Source organism: Corythoichthys intestinalis, chromosome 7 (assembly GCF_030265065.1).
Source record: "Corythoichthys intestinalis isolate RoL2023-P3 chromosome 7, ASM3026506v1, whole genome shotgun sequence".
NCBI lineage: Eukaryota > Metazoa > Chordata > Actinopteri > Syngnathiformes > Syngnathidae > Corythoichthys > Corythoichthys intestinalis.
In genome coordinates, this window is record NC_080401.1 from 23,566,757 (window position 1) to 23,593,166 (window position 26,410).

A 26,410-nucleotide genomic window follows, 5' to 3' on the forward strand; every position below is an offset into this window, starting at 1 on the left:
TAAATCATCATCTGGGACTAAAGAAAAACAAGCAAAATTATTAAAACAAAATCTAAATTAAACAACAATAAAGTTGTTATTTTACATTAAAATAAAAATATATATATTTTAAATGAAGATAATTAAAATAAACACATGACAAATACGGACATTTACTGGAAAAACAAAAAGGTTAAAAGTGCAATTACAATATTTTGCAAATAAAAATTCCATAAAATATCACCAAAATAGAAGTCTTAAAAGAACAACAAAACTTGTCCTTACAAAATACAGTAAATGTTCAATACAACTGAACTGTATGCTCAGGGAGTACTGTTTGCTTACATACCACTAGAGGGAGCCCGCAAACCACTTTGGTTTGATGAATATAATTTACATTGGATACATAGGACTATGCCAGTATATATCCCTAAATTACCATACATAATAATATTATCCAGCCATCCATTTACACTAATGCCTGTCCTTATTAGGTTAATGGGCGAGCAGGATAGGCTTATCAACTAATCAGTATTTGTGCATAGCTGTACCAAAAGTGTGTTTCTTACTGTACTTTGGCTCTTCTATATTAGTGACGAGTGTATTTTTCATATGGCAAAATGCTGCAGACTTAGAAAGCGCATATAAAGGAAAATAATAATAATTGAAACAGAAAATTTCCGTGCCTTCATACTCACTTACTTCCCTTACTCAGGCAATATGTAACGTTATTGTAGTTTTCAAATGGCTGTACAAGTAGTGTGTAGTTCTGCCTTGGGTATTTTCAGGTATTGTCACTGATTTTTGCCCTTTCCTGCATTCGGAAATCCCTGAGAGAATAACTTTTCCAGGTGAAAACATGACAAAGCCATTTGACTATGTTGTTCATAAATGACGAGTTTGATGATGATTTTGCTATTTGCACGAAATGTTTTGAGAAGTGCACAAACTGCTGTGCAAATGAAAATCGTGATGTAAAAAATTTACCAAGGTGTCCAAGAAAAACTGCCGTGCAGTGTCGAAAACTAGAGGAGGATCTTTTGTGAAGTCATAGTTGACATTTTTCACCTGGCATCATGTTAGTGTTGGAAAGAACCACTTATTTTTCGTGTGGTTCGTTTATTTTTTCACGTTTGAATGAGGACTTTCACTGTGTAGCCGATTGTACCGCCAATTAGGGGCCTGATAAATTAAAAAAATAAATAAAGAAGAAAGCTGGATCTTCTAGGTCCAGCCAAAAAAAGCAATTACCATGGAAACGAAGCTTAACATCATAAAGAGACACCGACATCATATGTTGCGGTATGACCAAAAGTAAACAGTCGCGCGAAAACGCCTTGCTCGTCGTGACCTTAAGTCGCCAGCAGTCAAAGTCCACAAAACCAAACGGTTCAAGAAGGACAGTAACGTAACGAATCGGGATGCATGTATGCTCAGGTTGCAATGTTGACGTCTTCAGTTTTGTGTTTTCTGGGCTGTCCATAAATGTACCGCATGTCTGACTGGAGCGAAAGTAGGATGGGTGGAGGAGTTGGCCAGTTGGTTTTGTTTTTGTTTCATTGACATCGGTTATGACCTACAGCAGTCGTGTTCTGTTGGAAATAAAACATTGAAAACCCTAACTCTCCATCCACCTATCAGCAATAACGGTAAGTACAGCCTCTATTTTTTTAGAATGTTATCATATTTTACCTTTTTTACACAGAGTATTTTGACATAAATTTTGACTTTTAAAAGTGAAATCCGACATGCGCAGAAATTTGAGTTACGGCGGAAGAAAGGAACTCGTTTGTAACTCGGGGACTCCCTTTATACTGGTGAGGGAGGTTGCAATGTTTTTGCTGCTGCCCCTGGAGGTAATGTTAGAAATTCAGCGGACCCTTGGCAGAACTGAAACCGACCACAATGCATCCAATGCTGCTTGCATAGGTCGCCGCTTTCTGTGTGCCTGTGCCGTTGCTCGCAGCCGGCTGTTTGTCTCACCTAGACAAAGCCCAAAATAATATCAAACGTATAATGCAAGAGATGATGTATTTGGAAGATCGGTTACTGTAACTTTGCGGCACAGCTTAAAGACAAAGTAAATAAACTTGTGCCGGGAGGGAAACCAGTCGCTGACACCGCACTTTGCCTTATGCAGTTGTAGGGGTGGGTCAAAAAGTAAAACTTGAAGGTGACCCAAGCCAAACCTCTTTTTAAACCCACCCAAACAGTCCTGGCAGGTGAGCAGACATAAAAAGAGTTTCTTGCTGTAACTCAGGAGATTCAGTGCTCGGTTGTTCTCAGCCTATGCACATGTTTTAGACACTTATTTTCAAACACATTTCATTTATTTAGAAATTAATCATCAAAATGACTGGAGTGCCCCTTTAAATAATCTTCAAATACTGTATATGATAGAAGGCGAAATAAATTGTCGAGGGAAGACCTTGATGAATTGGACACATTCCGAAGCGAGATCACAAGTATATTGGTAAAGAGTGTTATGGAGCTACAAGGCAAAAGGGAGAGAGGAGGACCAAAAATAAGTTTGATGGATTTGGTGAATGAAGATATGAGGGTGGCTGGTTTTAGCAGGATGCAGAAAAATGACTGACATGGAAAAGGATGACAGACTGGCGAGCCCTACTGGGGCAAGACTAAGAAAAAAAAAAGTTGAAGAGTCAAATCTGTGGTTCTATATTTTACATATTATCCATTCATATTATCACGCTTATCCGAGGTTGGGTCGCGGGGGCAGCAGCTTCTGAAGGGAAGCCCAGACTGCACTCTCCCCAGCCACTTCAGCCAGCTCTTCTTGGGGAATCCCAAGGCGTTTCCAGGCCATCCGGGAGACAGTCTGCCCAGAGTGTCCTGAGTCGGCCTCACGGCGCCCTCCTAGTGGGATTTCCCCGGAATACCTCACCAGCGAGGCGCCCTGGAGAAATCCTAATCAGATGCCTGAGGCACCTCATCTGGCTCCTCTCGATGCGGAGGAGCAGGGGCTCGACTCTGAGCCCCTCCCGGATGACCAAACTTATCACTTTTTACAAATTATACAACAGAATAACTCATTGTTTCCTAGATTACATCAGCTTTATATTCAATTTAACTACCCCATACTGAGTCAAGTGTCTAGTAAGGTAATACAGATAGGGTCATCATTAATTTAGAAATACAGTGGTACCTCTACATACGAAGTTAATCCGTTCCAGGACCTTGTTTGTAAGTCGAAATGGTCGTATGTCGAGCAGGATTTTCCCATAGGAATACATTATAATTCCATTAATTCGTTCCACAGCCCAAAAACCTGCACTAAATCCTTAAAAAATACTGCTGGTGCTATTACAAATAGCAATTACACGTAGCAAAACAAATAAATTATAAATCAAAATTGGAATAATATAATAAAAAGAATAATAATAATTCCTGTAATAGTGTAACGAATCGGGTTCCAATAAGACGGACGTTTTTTTGTGTACCTGAACGCACCGCGGTGCTGACGTGCCTGGACCGGTGAGCTTGAGTTTCACTTTCACTTTGAATGTTCTCTTGAGAACACCGTCAGTTGCGGCAGACAGCAGGCGTTTTGTGTTGAATAAGTTGTGAAAGAAATGATGAAAACGTGGCGAAGCTGGCGATTTCTTTGGAGATGTTACCACAATAAGAATTGTCAGCTTAACTTATAAAGACTGGCGAACGATGGTCGGAGGAGGACCGTGGAGATGTAATGTTGAGCCATTTCACGGATGCCCACCCCACACTCATATTTTTCTGTCATTTGCATCTTCATTTAGAAGGTAAGCATCAACTTTTTCCTTGTTTCACCACCTGTACCAACCTTTTCTGAAACCGGTGTTGATTTGTCACACAAGAAAATCCGCCGTGCATTCGTCTGCGGTGCTGCCATTGTCGTCGTATTTCGAGCATGTCGTCGGATGTAGAAACAAATGGCGAGTTAAATTTTACGTCGGATGTCGAAAAGTTCGTGTGTCGAAGCGATCGTATGTAGAGGTACCACTGTAATACTTTTTGGAGGTTGTTTTACCATACCATTGCATCATCTTCCGCTTGCTCCGAGGTCGGGTCGCGGGGGCAGCAGTTTAAGCAGGGAAGCCCAGACTTCCCTCTCCCCAGCCACTTCAACCAGCTCCTCCGGCGGGATCCCAAGGCGTTCCCAGGCCAGCCAAGAGACATAGTCTCTCCAGCGTGTCCTGGGTCTTCCCCGGGGCCTTCCGCCGGTGGGACATGCCCAAAATACCTCACCAGGAAGGCATCCAGGAGGCATCCTAACCAGATGCCCGAGCCACCTGAGCTGAGTAGCGGCTCGGATGACCGAGCTTCTCACCCTATCTCTAGGGGAGAGGCCGGACACCCTGCGGAGAAAACTCATTTCGGCCGGGATCTTGTTCTTACGGTCACGACCCACAGCCCGTGACCATAGGTGAGGGTGGGAACGTAGATCGACTGGTAAAACGAAAGCTTTGCCTTTTGCCTCAGCTCCTTCTTCACCGGTACTGACCGATGCAGAGTCCGCATTACTGCAGACGCTGCACCAATCCGCCTGTCGATCTCCCGCTCCCTCCTACCCTCACTCGTGAACAAGACCCCAAGGTACTTAAACTCCTCCACTTGGGGCAGGATCTCATCCCCGACCCGGAGAGGGCACTCCACCCTTTTCCGAATGAGGACCATGGTCTTGGATTTGGAGGTGCTGATCTTCATCCCAACCGCTTCACACTCAGCTGCGAACCGCTCCAGTGAGAGTTGGAGGTCATAGCCTGATGAAGCCAAAAGCACCACATCATCTGCAAAAAGCAGAGACGCAATGCTGAGGTCACCAAACTGGAACCCCTCAACGCTTCGGCTGCGCCTACAAATTCTGTCCATAAAAATTATGAACAGAATCAGTGACAAAGGGCAGCCTTGGCGTAGTCCAACCCTCACTAGGAACGAATTCGACTTACTGCCGGCAATGCGGACCAAACTCTGACACCGGTTGTACAGGGACCTAACAGCCCTTACCAAGGGGCTCAGTACCCCGTACTCCCGGAGCACCCCCCCCCTCCCCCACAGGACTCCCCGAGGCACACGGTCGAACGCCTTCTCCAGATCCACAAAACACATGTAGGCTGGTTGGGCGAACTCCCAAGCACCCTCGAGGATCCTGCCGAGGGTGTAGAGCTGGTCCACTGTTCCACGGCCGGGACGAAAACCACACTGCTCCTCCTGAATCCGAGATTCGACTTCCCGACGGACCCTCCTCTCCTGTACCCCTGAATAGACTTTACCGGGGAGGCTGAGGAGTGTGATCCCTCTATAATTGGAACACACCCTCCGGTCCTCCTTCTTAAAAAGGGGGACCACCACCCCAGTCTGCCAATCCTGAGGCACTGTCCCCGATGTCCACGCGATGTTATAGAGGCATGTCAGCCATGACAACCCAAAAACATCCAGAGCCTTTAGGAACTCCGGGCGGATCTCATCGACCCCCGGGGCCTTGCCACCAAGGAGCTTTCCAACCACCTCACTGACTTCAACCCCAGAGATCGGAGAGCCCACCTCAGAGTCCCCAGACTCTGCTCCCTCAAAGGAAGGCGTGTCTGTGGAACTGAGGAGGTCTTCGAAGTATTCTCCCTACCGATTCACGACGTCCCGAGTCAAGGTCAGCAGCGCCCCATCTTCACTATACACAGTGTTAATGGTGCACTGCTTTCCTCTCCTCAGACGCCGGATGGTGGACCAGAATTTCCTCAAAGCCGTCCGGAAGTCGTTTTCCATGGCCTCGCCAAACTCCTCCCATGTCCGAGTTTTTGCCTCAGCGACCGCCGAAGCCGCAGTCCGCTTGGCCAGCCAGTACCTGTCAGCTGCCTCCGGAGTCCCACAGGCCAAAAAGGCCCGGTAGGCATTCTTATTCAGCTTGGCGGCATCCCTTACTGCTGGTGTCCACCAGCGGGTTCGGGGATTGCCGGAGGTTTTTTTTTTGTTTTTTTTTTGTAATTTGATGGTGTGCATTTTTCTGCAAAATGAGTATAAAAAATGAATGTAAAATGAGTCCATTGGCCCAACTTGGTACAGCTTTGTTGGGTTTCAAATACAGTATTATGGCCACATTCTTAAAGGGTGCCTTTGAAGTCACAGTCCACTGGCAGAATTCCAAGGGGTGGCTTTATTATCAGGAATTTGGAAGACTGAATAGGAAGAAAAATTTACAACTCTACATTCACTGCATGTTAAAAGACCTAGCAACTGTAAAACCTGAAATGCTCAGGAAAATAAAGGGGAACTTTTGTTACATGAGTTACCATAGCCATTGCCATAATCAATATAATCTTTTAATACATAATACCTTCATTTAGTCTTTACATTTTAAAGTCAATTAGCTGTGTATGCAAAGTAGCAACATAAAAACTGTAAAGAGTTTTGCACCCACGTCAACAGCATGATCATGAACTCTTCCATTACTATTCACAAGCAGTGCAGCTAAAGAGTTCTCTGCAATAAGAGAGGTAGGTGGAAATAAAACCATGTCTGCATGAGTACCCTAAGTGAGGAGTAAACCCTACTCAGCCTCGCTTAATGTGCTTGAAGTGCATGATGGGTAACGGTAGTTGAGGGCGACATGATCTCTTTGGCCCATTGTGTTCCCATTCCCATTGTGTTGCATATAATATTGCACAGGGCATTCATAAATTTGACAGTCAGTTTTTTTCTGACAATTATCAAAACAAATAACTAAACAATACGCAAATTTTCTATGGCTAACAAATTAGGGTTTATATTTGCATAGCAAAGCTTACACACTTTAAAGAGTTGTGGTTTCCACAGCAAAGCTATATAATTCATAGTTACCTGATCAACACCTGCAACATTTGTGTGGTCAAATCAAGCAGTGTTCATTATTTTTTTTTCACACTGAGGAGTGGCATTTAAATAGCTGAAGCCTGGAATAACTGAATAGTCAATCCTCAAAATATGTACATGACAAGTAAAAAAAAAAAAAAAAAAGTACAATACTGCACTAGATTTTAAGATTACTAGTAGTTTGGATAGGATGCACGCAGAGACAGACCTTGTTATCAAACATTTGATTATTTCAAATTTTAAAGCTTGTAAATTGTATTTGTTGTATTTGCATAAACACTGTATATTTGTTCGACGAGAGAACTGTATATAGCAGTGACATTCCTAAAGTGAGAGAACCATTAAATGTTCTTATACTCAGACCCCAAATGAACAGTTACAGTATGCATACTGTAAAGTATATGAATTAATGTAGACATATTCATTCCTACCAACCTACACATTACCCAACTGCACAAAGATAAACCATACCAAAGTGGAATGCCAACAGGCCTCACTGGGAGAGGTAAAACTATTCGTCATTAGTTGACGATTTCAGATCATCAGATAAAATTGAGCATATTAAATTTTATCCATCTGCGGTTGCATGTCTGGAAGTGGGGGCGTGACTGGCCCTACATCACATCAAAACGCTAAGGATGCTCCTACAACATATGACAACAAATCCCCAACAATAATGCACATACAGTGGGGCAAATAAGTATTTAGTCAACCACCAAAAGTTCTCCTTCTTGAAAAGATTAGAGAGGCCTGCAATTGTCAACATGGGTAAACCTCAAACAATGGGCAAACCTCAAACATGAGAGACAGAATGTGGAGAAGAAAAAAAAAAACAGAAAATCACATTGTTTGATTTTTAAAGAATCTATTTCCAAATTGGAGTGGAAAATAAGTATTTGGTCACCTACAAACAAGCAAGATTTCTGGCTGTCAAAGAGGTCTAACTTTTTCTAACGACGTCTAACGAGGCTCCACTCGTTACCTGTATTAATGGGACCTGTTTTAACTCATTATCGGTATAAAAGACCTGTCCACAATTTCAGTCAGTCACACTCCAAACTCCACTATGGCCAAGAACAAAGAGCTGTCGAAGGACAACCGGAAAAAAAAAATTTGACCTGCACCACGCTGGGAAGACTAATTCTGCAATAGGTAAAACACTTGGTGGAAAGAAATCAATAGTGGGAGCAATCATTAGAAAATGGAAAACATACAAGACCATTGATAATCTCCCTCGATCTGGGGCTCCATGCAAGATCTCACCCCTTGGCGTCAAAATGATAACAAGAACGGTGAGCAAAAAATCCCAGAACCACACTGGGGGACCTAGTGAATGACCTACAGAGAGCTGGGACCACAGTAACAAAGGCTACTATCAGTAACACAATGCGCCGCCAGGGACTCAAATCCTGCGATGCCAGACGTGTCCCCCTGCTGAAGCCAGTACATGTCCAGGCCCGTCTGCGGTTCGCAAGAGAGCATTTGGAGGATCCAGAAAAGGACTGGGAGAATGTGTTATGTCAGATGAAACCAAAATAGAACTTTTTGGTAGAAACACAGGTTCTCGTGTTTGGAGGAGAAAGAATACTTAATTGTATCCGAAGAACACCATACCCACTGTGAAGCATGGGGATGGAAACATGTTTTTGGGGGCTGTTTTTCTGGAAAGGGACCAGGACGACTGATCTGTGTAAAGGAAAGAATGAAAGGGGCCATGTATCGAGAGATTTTGAGTGAAATCTCCTTCCATCAGCAAGGGCATTGAAGATGAGACGTGGCTGGGTCTTTCAGCATAACAATGATCCCAAAGACACAGCCAGGGCAATAAAGGAGTGGCTTCGTAAGAAGCATTTCAAGGTCCTGGAGTGGCCTAGCCAGTCTGCAAATCTCAACCCCATAGAAAATCTGTGGAGGGAGTTGAAAGTCCGTGTGGCCCAACGACAACCCCAAAACATCACTGCTGTAGAGGAGATCAGCATGGAGGAATGGGCCAAAATACCAGCAACAGTGTGTGAAAAGCTTGTGAAGAGTTACAGAAAACGTTTGGACTCCGTTATTGCCAACAAAGGGTACATAACAAAGTATTGAGATGACCTTTTGGTATTGACCAAATACTTATTTTCCACCATGATTTGCAAATAAATTCTTTAAAAATCAAACAGTGATTTTCTGTTTTTTTTCCACATTCTGTCTCTCATGGTTGAGGTTTAACCATGTTGACAATTACAGGCCTCTCTTATATTTTCAGGTGGGAGAACTTGCACAATTAGTGGTTGACTAAATACCTATTTGCCCCACTGTAGGTTGCAACATAACACAAATAAATTGATACGTAAACATATTCCTAAACATCTCTCAGATTTGCACTTGTACAATTTCCAAGTTATTGTGCTTAAAGGTATTTGGCCAAATGGCTATAGGTTCTGCTATATGCCTCATTGACATGGGTTTGGTTGAAATTAGGGTTTGGTTGAGATTAGGGTTACCAGTAGGGGTAGCAAGTGACCCTTTACCAGTGAGGCCCTCATTTCCAGACACGCCCCCATTGACAAGGGTTCAGCAGCGGCCTGCAGTACTCACCTTGCGCGCCACCTGCCACCAAGTGTTAAGGTTAGGGTTAACCTAAATGTATTAAAAGTACTACAAAATAAGGAGTTAGTTTAGTCACCAATTGGACAGAAGATTATGCTTATATAATATATGGAATTATGTTAGAGTTATCTCAGATTTTTCACTGTGTTTTAAGAGAGAACCCACTCAAGCACAAGGAGAAAATCTGAACTCGACAAACTGACAACAGCCCATATTTGAACTCCCATCCTCATAATGGTGAAGAGGTTACAGTTGTGGTCAAAAGTTTACATACACTTGTGAAGAACATAATGTCATGGCTCTCTTGAGTTCCCAGTTATTTCTACAACTCTGATTTTTCTCCGATAGAGTGATTGGAACAGATACTTCTTTGTCACAAAAAACATTCATGAAGTTTGGTTCTTTTATGACTTTATTATGGGTTAACAGAAAAAGTGATCAAATCTGCTGGGTCAAAAAGATACATACATGGATCTGAAAAAGCGAATCATTGACTTGAACAAGTCAGGAAAATCACTTGGAGCCATTTCAAAGCAGCTGCAGGTCCCAAGAGCAACAGTGCAAACAATTGTTTGTAAGTATAAAGTGCATGGCACTGTTTTGTCACTGCCACGATCAGGAAGAAAGCGCAAGCTATCACCTGCTGCTGAGAGAAAATTGGTCAGGAGGGTGAAGATTCAACCGAGAATCACCAAAAAGCAGATCTGCCAAGAATTAGAAGCTGCTGGAACACAGGTGTCAGTGTCCACAGTCAAGCGTGTTTTGCATCTCCATGGACTGAGAGGCTGCCGTGCAAGAAGGAAGCCCTTGCTCCAAAAGCAGCATCTTAAGGCTCGACTGAAGTTTGCTGCTGATCACATGGACAAAGATAAGACCTTCTGGAGGAAAGTTCTGTGGTCAGACGAAACAAAAATCGAGCTGTTTGGCCACAATGCCCAGCAATATGTTTGGAGGAGAAAAGATGAGGCTTTTAACCCCAAGTACACCATGCCTACCGTCAAGCACGGTGGTGGTAGTATTATTCTGTGGGGCTGTTTTGCTGCCAATGTAACTGGTGCTTTACAGAGAGTAAATGGGATAATGAAGAAGGAGGATTACCTTCAAATTCTTCAAGATAACCTAACGTCATCAGCCCGAAGATTGGGTCTTGGGCGCAGTTGGGTGTTCCAACAGGACAATGACCCCAAACACACATCAAAAGTGGCAATGGAATGGCTAAATCAGGCTAGAATTAAGGTTTTCGAATGGCCTTCCCAAAGTCCTGACTTAAACCCCATTGAGAACTTGTGGACAATGCTGAAGAAACAAGTCCATGTCAGAAAGCCATCAAATTTAACTGAACTGCACCGATTCTGTCAAGAGGAGTGGTCAAAGATTCAACCAGAAGCTTGCCAGAAGCTTGTGGATGGCTATCAAAAGCGCCTAATTGAAGTGAAAATGGCCAAGGGACATGTTACCAAATATTAGCGCTGCTGTATGTATATTTTTGACCCAGCAGATTTGATCACTTTTTTCTGTTCACCCATAATAAAGTCATAAAAGAACCAAACTTCACGAATGTTTTTTGTGACAAAGAAGTATCTGTTCCAATCACTCTATCAGAAAAAAATCAGAGTTTTAGAAATAACTGGAAACAAAAGAGAGCCATGACATTATGTTCTTCACAAGTGTATGTAAACTTTTGACCACAACTGTATGTTCACCACTTATTGAAGTGACCACAATGTATTCATATGGTGTATTTATAATGTATTCTGGGGCCTTTATTCAAAATAAGTACTTCGATCAATCAACTTTGCACTCTGACCAAGGTGCATAAAGGATTTGTTTCTGTTTTATTTTCTTGATTGCATATGTGGAAATTATTTACCAGAGTGACACATCTTAAGCAGAGACAATCTCAGGGCTGAGTGACCACAGCTCCTCGCTTGTGCCTTTGACCTCTGTGCGTATGCGTCAGCATTCCAGAGCCAATATAAACCCGGAGTCTCTTGCCATTCGTCCCCATTCGGTGAGAACGCACAATAGGGCCGGACCATCTCCAGGGAACAAAATGAGCTCCCCCGCCTCAGCCGGTCAACCTATCTTCTCCAAGGGAGAGAACTGCAAATCCTCGTGGCATGATGCAAACGCGGGCTACAATGAAGCCGACACACATTTGGAGATTATGGGCAAGCCCGTGATGGAGCGTTGGGAGACCCCCTACATGCACTCCCTGGCAACGGTGGCAGCCTCCAAAGGTAAAACAAGTGTTTCATTATCAGACAAGGTGTTGTTTGCCAGAATTCTGTCTGAAGTTTGGCTCAAACGTTGGATAATGCACATAAATATCGTCGCTTGAAATATCGATGCACCCTAAAAGCACTCTTATGTTATTGTCATTTATGGCATATCTGAAAACTTGAACCTATTTTAATTAAACATTTATGCAGTAATGATTTACGTAAGTGATGTTCTTTTGCATGTCATGATTTTAACCTACCTGTTTTTGTTATTATTTATGTGTTTTAAATCATATTTTCGCAATAGTTGTATGAATTATTCGTGTTATTTAATTAAATGATTGCTTTCATTGTGTAGCAACTTGTTACAGTTTCAAAGGGACGGAAAATTTGTTATTATTAAGTTGCATTTATATAGCACTTTTCATACATCAAAAAGTAGTGTAAAACACCTTACACAGGACAAAAACTAAGGAAGCAAAGAGATGAATCTGCAAAAATCGCCACAAGCACATTTTGTTAACCTGTAACATGTAAGAGAAAAAAAGTATACTTTGGGCTTATTGCATGCAGTTGTACTTTGTGCTGACTTAACATAGGCGGGGGTCGGGGGTGAACGGAGAGAGCAGCTGTCGTGGAAATTGGCCAAGATGTCTGCAGGGGCAAGTTAGCTCAACTCATCCTTGCTTTGTGTGAAAATAGACGCACTCCCACATATGAGGACAAGTGTCAGTGCTGTCATTTTCCCAGCATTGGTGTAATTTGGGGGGGGGGAATTGATTATTTGCTTCACTTGCATTCAAGCCCCCACCCCCAGAAATTTAAGTGTTAAACTAGAATAATGATAAAAGAATATTTGTATTTTTTTCCTTTTGATGGTGAATTCAAATTAAAAGGATCAAAAAATTTATATTGTTTTCCTGAAATGCATTTAAAGAATATATTGTCGTAAGAGTCCATGCACATGTGTATTTTTAAAGGTATTAATGGAGTTGCCATCACTCTGATCAATGCCATTATAAATGTAATTTTTCTGAAATATTACAATTGCATTTTAAAATGCCAAATGGACTCCTACGACTGTAATTGAAGGCCAATAAATCACGAGGAACCCAGCAACAAATTTCAAGCCTCTACTCACATCTATTTATATTCTTGAAACACTATAAGCTTAGCAGCCACATCCTAATAACTCAGGTTCCTTGAACTGGAACACATAAAACATATTTCTTAAAATCAGTATAACACTTATTAACCATTTTTGTTTCCCTGGGACTGGCCATTTTAGATGTCAAAAAGAAAGTGTTAAATTTAAACCTCATATGAGTGGTTATGTTTATATTTCACAGTGTTTTCTGTTGTTTTCATCCTTCAGGCGGTCGGGTTCTGGAGATTGGTTTCGGCATGGCCATTGCTGCCACCAAAGTGGAGTCTTTCCCTATTGAGGAGCACTGGATCATCGAGTGCAACGATGGTGTCTTTGCCAGACTGGAGGATTGGGCCAAGTCTCAGCCACACAAGGTTCGTAGACCTCCACTAATAGGGATTTTGAAGCCTGCTCTATTCGGCTTACTGCTCTTGCAGCGATGCGTAAATATGTTACTGAGTAACCTTTTTTGGGGTCGATATAGGTTGTCCCCCTTAAGGGCCTCTGGGAGGAGGTTGTACCCACCCTGCCAGACAACCACTTTGATGGTATGAAATCACACGTTGCATAGGAATTGTGCTGACAAAACTGAAGTAATCAGTCCAGATCGCTGTACACTTTAAGAAGCATTTTCTCTCAATTCCAGGTATCCTGTACGACACATACCCTCTGTCTGAGGAAACATGGCACACTCACCAGTTTGACTTCATTAAGGTTTGTACCGAAATTAGGGGTGAAATAACGGCATTGTCTTTGGATTTACATCCAAAATGTTAACATTGATTTGCAAATTCAAATTGATTAAAGGGCCTTCGTGCTACTCAATATTATGTACACATTTAACAGTTACATTCAGTGTTGTTAATACCTGCGTTAGAGTATAACTACGTTCCTAACAGCGTTTTTTTTTTTTTTTTTTTTTCCCCCAGTAGTGAGTAATCTAAATAATATTCCCATCTTTGCAACGCCGTTACCTTTACTGAGAATGTAAACGAGTGTGTTACTACAATTTGGTTGAACGAAACGGGAGTTGTCTGATTTTGTCACAGCTTCCTGGGAGAGCAGAGCGGGCAGGAGAAGGAGGGATGAGGGTGGTGTTGCCGTTGTAAACGTGATGATGATTGGCTAGGTGGCTCAGCGCATTAACATAGCATTCGAGTTCTCGTTAGCATTAGCATTTATAGTGGCGAGTGTCATCTTAAACTCTCGGGCAAAATTTTTATTTGTTTTACATGCAGTTCGTGGCATCTAGGTGGGTACAATTAATTGGAAATTATGTACTTTTTTCCTGCTGAGTGTGCACTATCACCAAGTTGGTGTTGTCCTTGTAGACGCTACACTATCATAATCATAATAAAAATTTACAGTGGGGCAAATAAGTATTTAGTCAACCACCAAAGGTTCTCCTACTTGAAAAGATTAGAGAGGCCTGTAATTGTCAACATGGGTAAACCTCAACCATGAGACAGAATGTGGACACCAGAGACAAAAATTGAAGACCTGCACCAGGCTGGGAAGACTGAATCTGCAATAGGTAAAACGCTCTGTGTAAAGAAATCAACTGTGGGAGCAATTATTAGAAAATGGAAAACATACAAGATCACTGATAATCTCCCTCGATCTGGGGCTCCATGCAAGATCTCACCCCGTGGCGTCAAAATGATAACAAGAACGGTGAGCAAATAATCCCAGAACCACACTGGGGGGACCTAGTGAATGACCTACAGAGAGCTGGGACCACAGTAACAAAGGCTACTATCAGTAACACAATGCGCCGCCAGGGACTCAAATCCTGCACTGCCAGACGTGTCCCCCTGCTGAAGCCAGTACATGTCCAGGCCCGTCTGCAGTTCGCTCGAGAGCATTTGAATGATCCAGAAGAGGACTGGGAGAATGTGTTATGGTCAGATGAAACCAAAATAGAACTTTTTGGTAGAAACACAGGTTCTCGTGTTTGGAGGAGAAAGAATACTGAATTGCATCCGAAGAACACCATACCCACTGTGAAGCAGGGAGGTGGAAAAATCATGCTTTGGGGCTGTTTTTCCGCAAAGGGACCAGGACGACTGATCTGTGTAAAGGAAAGAATGAATGGGGCCATGTATCGAGAGATTGTGAGTGAAAATCTCCTTCCATCAGCAAGGGCAATGAAGATGAGACGTGGCTGGGTCTTTCAGCATGACAATGATCCCAATCTAGCCAATCTCCAGATCTCAACCCTATAGAAAATCTGTGGAGGGAGTTGAAAGTCCGTGTTGCCCAACGACAGCCCCTAAACATCACTGCTCTAGAGGAGATCTGCATGGAGGAATTGGCCAAAATACCAGCAACAGTGTGTGAAAAGCTTGTGACGAGTTACAGAAAAAGTTTGGCCTTCGTTATTGCCAACAAAGGGTATATAACAAAGTATTGATATGAGCGTTTGGTATTGACCAAATACTTACTTATTTTCCACCATGATTTGCAAATAAATTCTTTAAAAAATCAAACAATGTGATTTTCTGTTTTTTTTTTTTCCCACATTCTGCCTCTCATGGTTGAGGTTTACCCATGTTGACAATTACAGGCCTCTAATATTTTCAAGTGGGAGAACTTGCACAATTAGTGGTTGACTAAATACTTATTTGCCCCACTGTTTTTTTATTACCAAAAATAGTCACTTGCCCTAAATTTTTCTTGAGAGACGTAGCCATGAACCTTGTGTGATGTTTTTTAATCAAAATAACTAGAGCAAAAATAGGAGAGGCAGGAGATTCAGAGCTTCACCTGCATATTTAAATAGGGATGTGATGATACACACAAGTTCAGTATGTACCTCGGTAAGTGGGTCGCGCTTCGGTGCAGGTTCAGTACAACAGGAAAAACAAAAAGGCTTTTCTCACAGCATTTTAAAGTTTCAGTTTGTATACTATTACCCGTGTTGTTGATAACAGAGTTAAGAGTATAACGGCGTTACTATTGGCGTTATTTTTTTCAGTAGTGAGTAATCCAATTAATGACTTTTCTCATCTTTGCAACGCTGTTACTGTTACTGAGGATGTGAAGGTGCCCGTTACTACAATTTGTTTTAAGCACACCCGAGATGTCTGAAAGACACGGAGATAGCAGAGCGGGGGGGGGCAGAGGAGGGAAGGGAGTTGTGACACCGTTGCAAACGCAATGCTAGTTGGCTCCAACTGACTGCAGCAGATAGCCTACAAACTACGCCCACATGATGCGGGAGGGCGGTGGAGAGAAGGAAGTTGTGACACCGTTGCAAACACAATGCTAGGTGGCTCCAACTGACTAGCCGACAGCTTACAAACTACGCCCACGTGATGCTACGATAGATATCACATGTATATAGAACTAGATGCAAAATGAGACTCGGCGGCATTGGTAAACAACCGCCATCTTAAAGCAGTAGACTTCTTAGGAAGGCTCTATTGTAGAGACTCTTCCTAGTGAACCTGAGTAACTTTTTATGTAAAATACTCCTTAATCGGAAAAATCTCGACTTGAATCTACCTTTAAATGATGAAAGTTTTAAAACTTTCACATGTCGAAAGTAGACAGAAGGGAACTAATACAATAACGGGAGCAATTTTAGCAACTTTAACGGTTGATTCACAATATTCCAAACATTGCAAAAGGTTACTATCTAGGTATCGCAATATCTGCAATAGCCCTGTGTCTAGTTAATTTTAAAGAATTTGGCTAGGGCCAATTGTCCCAAATACTGTTTGAACTTCACATAGTGTGACCTGTTTTATTTTTTATTTTTTGGAATGAAGAAAAAAAAAACATGAAAAGTAACACCACATACTTTGCAAAGGAACTAATTACTCTTAATTCAGGTAACTGAGTTACTAACTCAATTACTTTTTGGGAGAAGTAATTTGTAACTGTAATTAATTCCTTTTTAAAGTAAGATTAACAACACTGACCTTTACTCTCTTCTATAGGTGATTTTTTTTATGTAAAAGTGTTATTCTTTTTTTTAAACAAAAAAAAACTGTTCAATTCACTCACTTAATATAAACATCTTTGATGTGAAAGATATTATAGAATGTATAATGTAATAACATGTAAAAATTGAAAAGTAATGTCATTTATTTTGCTGAGTTAATTAGTTACTCAGTTCTTACAATGAGGTAACTGAGTTACTAACGCGGTTACCTCAGTTTTTGGGAGAAGTAATTTCTATCTAATTACTTTTTATAGTAAGATTAACAACACTGGTTACATTACATCTAAAACCATTTTAAAAAGCTATTATATTTTTTTCAGACAGGTTTGTTGAATAAAAATCATTCTTTTTAACACAAGGTATATCTAAACCATGGCAACATTGAGTAATGCTTTGCATTTTGATCGATTAAACCTTGCTTAACCAATCGATACATCAATCCTGATCGATGTATCGTTACACTCCTAAGGTTTATTGTAGCTACAATTGGTTTGATTTGTCTGTGCATGTCTTTAGGGTCATGCTCACCGAATGCTGAAGCCTGGCGGTGTCCTCACCTACTGCAACTTGACCTCCTGGGGCGAGCTGCTCAAGGGCAAATATGACAATATAGAGACCATGTTTCAGGTCAGTTTTTTTTTTTTTTTTTTTTAATATCAGAAAATACAGCAATCTGTACATAAACTGTCTTCGTGAATACCACCACACGCTTGCATTATTACAGTGTTTCCACCAAACAGCTGGAATTGCTTGATAAAACATGACATGTTTAGCAAGCTTTCATTGGAGTGGAAGGGTTAGGATTAATTGTAGTTGTATTTTTCAATTTAGATGTGAAGAGTGGAACTATGTTCTGTCCACTGACTAATCAACAGAGAATTGTCCCTTTAAGAGTGAAGTGATAGAAATACTGTACTGTTGATAACAATACAATAGATGAGTTTTCTGGTTTTTCATGAGTTATCCGTAAGCGGATGTACATTTAAAAACCACGTAAAGATTAACATGTCACATTTATCTTGTACACTCGTGTACAGCAATCTCAGCTATAAGGCAAAAGCAAGTCAAAGTTCAATTTTGATTAGGTATTTATAGGACCTGTCAGCCGAACTAAGACCCTGACCATTATGACAATTGACTACTAAAAGGATAAACATTCACTCCTGATAACTGTCAAGGCAATCAATCATTTGGTCTTGAGTTGTCAAATACTTCTCCAAACTGAATTCTTAAGCCTTGAAGTTCTTTCAAATGTCAGTTTATTGATGATCCCTAAAGAGGATTTGTGTGGTTTGAGTTCCAAGTTGTGTAACTTACTGCACTAAGTTCAAGGTTATTGATAACTGCACCTTACTGAATGCATGTTAACGATTTCAGGAGTCCCAGGTGCCTCATCTGCTTCAAGCCGGCTTCAAGAAAGCAAAGATAAGCACAACCACCATGGACATTGTACCTCCCACTGAGTGCAAATACTACTCGTTCCATAAGATGATCACCCCCACCATTATCAAAGAGTAAAGTGCGAAACACTGCTTTGACTTTTTTACACCACTATGTGCCTTCCCTAACCTTCTTTGTCCATGCTTGCCTTCTTTCAATAAACCAAGTCCATACCAACTATTTCTTTGTTTCGTTGGATTTCTCGATTCATGCTCAGCTATCACCTGCCACATACTGTAGGCCTGAAACTGGGGCTAATTGTGTGCTACTGCTTGGGTGAGCACCGGTTATTTCTTTTTAAATCACCCAAGCATGAGCACTAGCCCCTGAAAACAGGTGCCAAGCAGGCACCAACTCATTGCTGGGCCAGACAAAAGCCAGCAAAGGGCTACCTACATCAGAGGGCTGGGATATTGTGCAGGTAAAAATGAGTAAATTCATACCGAATCCAACCCTTGAGCAGAATGGACGTTAAACCCAAGCAGCAGGGGTCAGCGGAGGAAACCCAGTGTTTTTTGCCACTGTGGTCTTCTGAAGAGGCCCAACAAAAACTCGAGGGAGCCTCACGCATAAATCACTGCCCAGTTTTGAGTCAAATGAAAATGTGAAAATAACTTATTAGATGGAAGTTAAAAGTCATGGGCAGCTGGTTACTATAATCAGCTGCACAAGTGGAACGAAACATGTATGATATGTATGAAAGCAGGCAAATTATTAACAGCGTCACTAGACAAGCATATAGTTGCGGGTGAGCGAAGGAAATTTAGTAAATTTAGACAATTTTTCATTTTCTGCAGATAAAATGCTAATCAGAAAAGGCTAATTCAACTCAAACGTACGAAATCTGAGAATTTGACAATTTGTCAAGTTTTTTACTTTTTCAAACTATATCATTGAAATTTTGTATTGGGACATGACTACACAAACTAAAGGATCACACTAGTTCTACATCTGACTTTGGCTACTTTTCTGAAGAATTCTTAAAGTATAACTTAACAAAAGCACAGGGAGTAGCATTCAAAGCAACCCCCGTACCAGTGCCCGAAATTCGGCTTGGACTCCAGCAGACTCCGATGGCTGGATGGAGCCCTGGTGGCCATTATGCTTGCTTCATACTTTTATGCCATTGGCGTACTCACCTGCCACTCAAACACACCGGAACTAGCGTTGAAGTTGAATCTTTGTGTCAAAACGATTCAATCGGGAAAAAAAAGTGCGTTCAAAACTTTTTCCACTTCAAAAAAAAAAAAAGTGCGTTCAAAACTTTTTCCACTTTGAAAAAAAAAAGACTAACTTTTTGCTTTTCAAAAAAAGTGACATTTCAATTAAAAATATATATCAAATAACAAAAATATATTTTCAAAAAACATTTTTTCATATTATATTTTTGATTAGAAATAGTTTTTTGATTAAAGCAACTTTTATTGCAATTGAATGATTTTGACACAAATGTCCTACCCCTAATATGGCTCAAACACAAAAAGGATTGCTTCAATCAAAGAAAACAGTTTGAATGAAAAATAAAGTGTTCAAATGCGAATTTCTGAGTCTCAAATATTTTTTCACATTCAAACTTTTTTTCTCTACAATTGATTTTTTTTTTTTTAATTTTGATTGAAGTGATTTTTTTGAAAATATATTTTTTTGTCTGAAGCAACTTATTTTTTGATTGAATAATAAAGACACAAATGTCCTAGCCAAAATGTGGTCCAAACGCAAAATTACATGACTTAAATCAAACGTTTCAATTAAAAAAAAAACGACTTAAAAAAAAAAAAATAAAAAAATTCAAAGAAAAAGTTTTCAAATACATTTTTTTTGTTTCAAATTTATTTTTGCATTCAAACACATTTTTTTTTATTGAAGTGACTTTTTCTTCGATTGAAAATATATATTTTGATTGAAGCAAAAAAATGTTTTATTGGATAATAAAGACACAAATCTACCTCCATAAATTGGCGCCATCTAGTGAGTAACGTTATAAAATATTGTTGTGCGTTTTTGCTCCACTTACTGCATATTAATCCAATACTGTACTGTATTCTGTAGCTATACCACCTGGAATTTGTTTTATGCTCCAAAAATAAAATGCAGACAGGGCAGGCAGTTCAAAAACATGCGCACAAAGCATGATTGAAAACAAGCCTCAATACAGCTTTTTTTTTTTTTTTTTTTAATGTTGTTGTTGTGTGAGATCGACAGGCGGATCGGTGCAGCAGTGGCAGTGATGCGGACTCTGCACCAGTCCATAGTGGTGGAAAAGGAGCTAAGCCAAAAGGTGAAGCTCTCGATTTACCAGTCGATCTATAGTCCTACCCTCACTTAGGGTCACGAGACGTGGGTCATGACTTAAAGAACATAATCCCAGATACAAGCGGCCGAAATGATTTTCCTCCGCACGGTGTCCGGGCTCTCCCTTAGAGATGGGGTGAGAAGCTTGGTCATCCGGGAGGGACTCTGTGTCCGCGTTGAGAGGAGCCAGTTGAGGTGGCTCGTGCATGTGGTTTGGATGCCTCCTGCACGCCTCCCTGGAGAGCTGTTCCGGGCATGTCCCACCGGCAGGAGGCCCTGGGGACGACCAAGGACACGCTGAAGAGACCATGTCTCTCGGCTGGCATGGAACGCCTTGGGATCCCGCTGGTAGAGCGGGTTGAAGTGGCTGAAGAGAGAGAAGTCTGGGCTTCCCTGCTAAAGTTGCTGCCCCCACAACCCGACCCCTGATTAAGCGGCAAATGATGGATGGATGGATGGATAAATAACTGACTTTATTTAGGTGATTTCTTGATGCTCTACATTGAGGAGGAGCAATGCTCCAAATGAAAGCAGGAATACAACACTTAAAACCCAATTTTTCACAAACACAGTCATACATGATGCCCTTTCACTTCCGATACCAGATTGCCAACTTCTTCTCACGTTTGATCTTCTTCTGCAACTGCAATGTTCCATAGAGGAGAGCCTCCGCAGTTGGGGGGCAGCCTGTACACAGCAGAATAGAGGTGTTGGGAGGGGGTGGAAGCTAAATCAACATTTTGGGTTGAGCGAGAGACAAAACAGTAGACTCTCCAAGTAGGCCGCGCTGTTTAATGTTACAAAATGCTATTGTAAAACCACCGAAGTCACCACTTCCAGCATAATCACGCTTCATAAAAAGAAATTCACTCGCGTACAAAAAGATAATATTATTTATTTTAAAATTTAATCCAAAAAAGGTTTTGGGGGGGACCGGAGGGATTAACAGCATTTCCATTCATTTAACTGTGGAAAATTGATTGTAGAAATGAGTCGTTTGAGTAATCGTCATTGAATAAATTTTTAAATTAATGGTCATGGAATGAATTTAACTCACATCTCAAGGCACCAATTTGATTCAACATTACTTATACTCGATGTAAATGTTCAATGTAAGTTATGAGTGCCAAGGGTATACCTGGAACATAAATGTCCACTGGCACAATTCGGTCACAGCCTCTGACGACAGCATAAGAGTAGTGATAGTAACCTCCTCCATTGGCACAGCTGGATGAGCAAAAGTTATAACAATCATAGGTCAGGCCTGTATTTTAACAACAGTAAATTAAAAAACAAAAAAATACACATCATTCTCAATAACGATAAAAAGCAAGAAGTAGGAAAGGCGAATATATATATATATTTTTTTAACACTGAATTTGCATGCTATGTTATATTGTTTGGACTTTGAACTTTGGTGCTTCAGGGCACATTTTCATTAGACCAAAAGGACCAGGGTCCAGTTGGAAAGTTACACTTGCAAATGACTTGTTGAAAAGGTTCAGTATTCACACTGCGCCAACCGAACTTTCCAAGGAGCATCACGTGGACAAAAGTGCACTCACTGATTGGAAAACTGTAGAAGAGGAAATACATCCCTCGGAGTGTAGGGCTGCAAATAATATAGCATAAGTGAACCCTGCTCCATTTGCATTCACAAGCGAAGCAGGGTGCTCTTAAAGCGGAGCGAGACCCACGATTTTTCAGTGGACCAGAGTTTGGATGCGCATTCACATTTAGAAAACGAAGCAGACTATTCGAGAAAAAGAACTCTTGTCCATTTAAATATGACCAAACAGTGCAAGTGTGAATGTGGCTTTAGACTTACCTTCCCATGGAAATGACATATCTTGGCTCAGGCATTTGATCGTACACCTGCGGGACAGAAGTATTTACTGTATATAAACACTTAATGGTACACATTATGAATAACTGACTTTTCAATTGTCTTAATACAAAGAATTCAGTCTCTGGCCTGATTGCAACCCATCCAGTGTGATATTAAAAAAACATCCATTTTCTACAGTTTATAGTTGATCTTTGGGCTAATCCTGGCCAATTTTGGCTGAGAAGCAAGATCTACTCTGGACAAGAGTGTCAAATTGGGATTAAAACAGCAGATTGACCAGCTATGGTTTACATTATGATCAAAAGTACTGTGTGGATTGTGGCTCTATTTGATTTAGTAAAGTACCTTCTGGCACGACAGTGGGGTTTTAAAGCTAGCTACCACATTGCTGAACTAGTGATCTTTTCAAGTCTGGTTGCTATAGTACCTAAAAACAGAGACCCAGTTTTCACATTGAGTGAGTACGAATATCTTCAGAAAATATTTTTTATTTATATTTATCTATTTGAGACACTTTCGTGAGAAGGACTATATTATTAATATACGCTACAGAATTGCTGATTTATTTATGTATTTATTTTACAACTTCTGCTGGTGTGCATCAGGATTTATAACAAAAAGAGTGCCATGGCGCAAAAAGGTTGGAAAACAATGGATTACACTATGACATGCCATGAAAATACCTTTCTCAGAGCTGGAGCCATTTTGTTAGTCAGCGTTCCTGCCACAATCATGACATCAGACTGTCGGGGACTGGCTCTGAAAACCACGCCGAAACGGTCCATATCGTAGCGGGGTGCAGCCATGTGCATCATCTCCACCGCACAGCATGCCAGACCAAAGGTCATAGGCCACAGAGAGCTCTGCGATAGGGTAAACAGCAGCTCTTAAGGGTACTTGATAATGAAGGGAACAGGAATTTGTAAATGATATGTTCAACAAATTAAATAATACATTTTGTGTAGAATGTTTTCCTAACACAGCCGTACAAATTTCTATGTTAATTAGATGGGCAACACCACAGACACACCAAAGCTTGTTTTACTCTAATGAACCGCCGTCTTCAGACTCAAAACTGTCAGATATTGTATATTTGTCTATAGTATAGCTCAACATGTTGACACTTTGTGGTTAGGCAGTAGTTAATAGTTTTTTTCCCCGAGCAGGATTGAATCCTGTATTGGGAAAATGATTTTCTGTCTCACATCTACATTTTATACTACAAAGAGACAGAAGTGATCTATCCATAGGTTGCGTATAACCAAATATATTCTCAACATGCATTTTTAAATTTTTACTGGACTTGTTCAGGTATGAATCAATGTTTTGTGTGTTTCTGTCAAATTATGAAGTAGTTGCTGTAATTTCATTCTACCATACGATGTCGCTGTTTTTACATGGTTTCAAAACCACCAAACATTTGCCTAGCACTGGCAGTCTATTCTCCCTGTACTTTTCAAACACTGTGAGAAGAGTCTGGGACCCATCTCCTCATTGGTCTCTCGAGGTAGAACGAAATAACCCGTGCAATCAGATTCGTTTATTTGCGTGACGTGTTTTTAAGTAGCAACGTCACTCTTGCACGTTGGAAGTCGTCTCCACAACAACAGAGATGGCGAACCGGAGAGCCGAGAAAATGTTCCAAACCGCGGTAAATTCAGTTTTAAATGACCAAAAACACATCGAGTCAGTAAAACCAACAGTCCATCTCACGCTAGCCATGTTGGATAAACTTCTCCGTTCTCCTCGTATGTTTATTCCCCCATGCTAGTTTCTTGTCGCTTTATCAACGGCACGTCCGCCCGTCGCTGATTTGTCCACTCCGCTTTCTGTTTGCTGTGGCTTGCTCCGCCCTAGGAATTTGATCTGCCGAACGGTTGGCAGAATCTATAGCCGGAACAGCGGAGAGTCTGGTGTACCAGGCAACGAAAACATTGCTTCATTTTCTGGCACAATCAGGTAAGCCCTGTGTGTATTGCTATATACTCACCAGACCAAATGCGTACTTTGCAGATAGCAACATTTAATTGACTTTGTCGGAGAGGTTTTAATTTAAATACGACTTAGCATTAATATTTTTTTCATTATATTTCAAAACCTTGATGTAATTTTCTCCGATTTGCAGTGATAATGCCCAGAATATTCTTTTTCATGCTATTTTAGTAGGTCATTTTGGCTTTCCCTTCCAGACATTCTCATTAATGTGTGTGACTTAATTTTTAATGGGCTTCGACCATATTGTCTGTTGGTTCATGGGTGTGTCGGTGAACAAGAGTTTGTTCTTTATTTTTTAAACTAATTTCATGCACATGTTATGGCTGGTGAGTGGAATATCAGGCCCTTTTTCAGTTTCCTTCAACATAGCAAAAGGTTGTTCATGTCTCTATTATAGTATTATTAAACAATAAGCCTTTTTGGAATTCAAGTGGAATTGCAACAGTGAACAAACCCGAAAGACTGTCGACTCACCCTGCGTGCCCAGTTAATTAGATCATCCAGTTTAGTGATGACATATTCACCCTTGCTGCTGGCTACAGACGATGGCTTGGCAGCCGCCACCGCTGTACTCTTCTCTCGGACGGGAAGGACGCTGCAAGAAGTGCACAGTTATTACAATAACAAGCAGATGAAGGGACATTCATGTAATAGGACTATAAAGGTTCCCACAAGGAGCCGGAATCACGGTTTTTGGCACCCCATTATAGACGTTCCTACTCTTCATTTATGTGGTTTCAGCATCATAACCAGCCCCCGTATGGACCAATATGTGGGCTGTGACTAGGATCTCACCTTGTAGAGGTGGCTTCGTTCTTAGCGGTGCTGTGCAGACTCCTATGTTGAGATAACACTGACGAAATCGGTCTGTCGGACAGACAGCAGGTAAACAGTCATCAAAATCATAATATAAACATTTGAAATTGTTACAGTTCATTAGAGGCCAGGGGGACATTTTCTAAAGTTTCTGAACAGTGTTTTCAGGATGAGCCTACCTTAATCAAATAAAATTTAAGGGGTTTGTTTACGAGTACATTCTTGGTCTCGTGCGCCCAGCAGAACATGTAATAGGCTACATATAACGTGAAGCTGTTCAATGCGAATATGTTCAAATTTATTCACTTACCTCGTACAAAATCTGCCAGACATGGCAAGGCTGGGCACTGCAATATAACGGTGTATACAAGTATTTTAGTTTATTTGTCCATTGTTATTGTATCTAAGTCACATAATTAAGGCACCTCATTTGTTAGCTATCAGGCTAACATACGGAGCAAGCAAGGTCAGTGTGCGTATGCGTTTAAAAAATCCTGCTCCGGATGTTGACCCAGTACAAATACGACACTGAGAGATTCGGTGTGGAAATTTTAAAAGCCCATTTGCAAATAATTTCTTAACAGCTTCTAAAATTCACGTAAACGCGTTATTTCATCCAAAACATTACTTACCGACCAACGCCGCCATCTTTGAAACTGCGTTACGTCACGGGTAAGAGTTAATAACGTGCTCACGAAGCAAGGGGGCGCCGCGATTACATTTTTTTTTTTCAAACTAGGGATCGCTTCGCTTTTCTCAGCATGGAAAGTGGCTAATGCTACAATTTGGACATATATACTAATAATAATCAGAAAACATGAATATGCATTAAAAAAAATTTTTTTTAAAAACGTTACATCTTTTCGTTTGTGTTGAGTTATTTTTAGAACGGGCATGCAGTTTGTAGCAACCTTTAACCCTACTACAGTGATTTCGTAAATCCAGGACTGCAAAACGAACTCTCTCACTAATGGCAGCGCCAACTAGCCTTGTTCTGATGGGTAAGTGGAGGTTTAGGTGCCCTAACCTGAGGTCTTATAGTGACGCGCTCCCTCCCTGATATGTTACAAAATCACCCCAAAATATTTTTACTTTTTTTTTTTTTTTTTAAATTACTACTCAGTACACACACCACTGCATTGTTTATAATAAACAATTACCTTGGAGGAATTTAAAATTATATCCATATTATATATATTTTCAAAGACACAGGTAATAGCAGGGGTGCAAGTGGGCCAGAACGGTCAGGAACGCAGTCCCGGTATAAGATTCAGGGCCGGAACGCA

At 40.9% G+C, this 26,410-nt stretch overlaps 2 protein-coding genes across 4 annotated transcripts; one reads left to right on the forward strand and one right to left on the reverse strand.

Moving 5' to 3' along the window:
* The first annotated feature begins 1,293 nt into the window (after positions 1 to 1,293).
* gamt (guanidinoacetate N-methyltransferase) lies at positions 1,294 to 18,343 on the forward strand. Of its 3 annotated transcripts, XM_057840137.1 has the most exons (8): positions 1,294 to 1,628; positions 5,686 to 5,859; positions 11,375 to 11,654; positions 13,012 to 13,157; positions 13,268 to 13,331; positions 13,430 to 13,497; positions 17,249 to 17,359; positions 18,110 to 18,343. In XM_057840137.1, the coding sequence occupies exons 3-8, from the start codon at positions 11,468 to 11,470 to the stop codon at positions 18,248 to 18,250; spliced, it is 717 nt and encodes a 238-aa protein (XP_057696120.1). In that variant the 5' UTR covers positions 1,294 to 1,628; positions 5,686 to 5,859; positions 11,375 to 11,467; the 3' UTR covers positions 18,251 to 18,343. The 3 variants fall into 3 exon arrangements, with proteins under 3 accessions (XP_057696120.1, XP_057696119.1, XP_057696121.1); XM_057840136.1 differs by lacking the exon at positions 5,686 to 5,859; XM_057840138.1 differs by lacking the exon at positions 5,686 to 5,859 and having other exon boundaries at positions 11,443 to 11,654.
* Positions 18,344 to 20,918: 2,575 nt separating this feature from the next.
* On the reverse strand, positions 20,919 to 25,801 carry ndufs7 (NADH:ubiquinone oxidoreductase core subunit S7). Its single transcript, XM_057841541.1, has 8 exons — positions 25,757 to 25,801; positions 25,435 to 25,471; positions 25,104 to 25,175; positions 24,783 to 24,903; positions 22,997 to 23,176; positions 22,293 to 22,339; positions 21,603 to 21,691; positions 20,919 to 21,151 (listed from the first exon to the last, which is right to left on the reverse strand). The coding sequence occupies exons 1-8, from the start codon at positions 25,770 to 25,772 to the stop codon at positions 21,054 to 21,056; spliced, it is 660 nt and encodes a 219-aa protein (XP_057697524.1). The 5' UTR covers positions 25,773 to 25,801; the 3' UTR covers positions 20,919 to 21,053.
* Between the last annotated feature and the right edge of the window lie 609 nt (positions 25,802 to 26,410).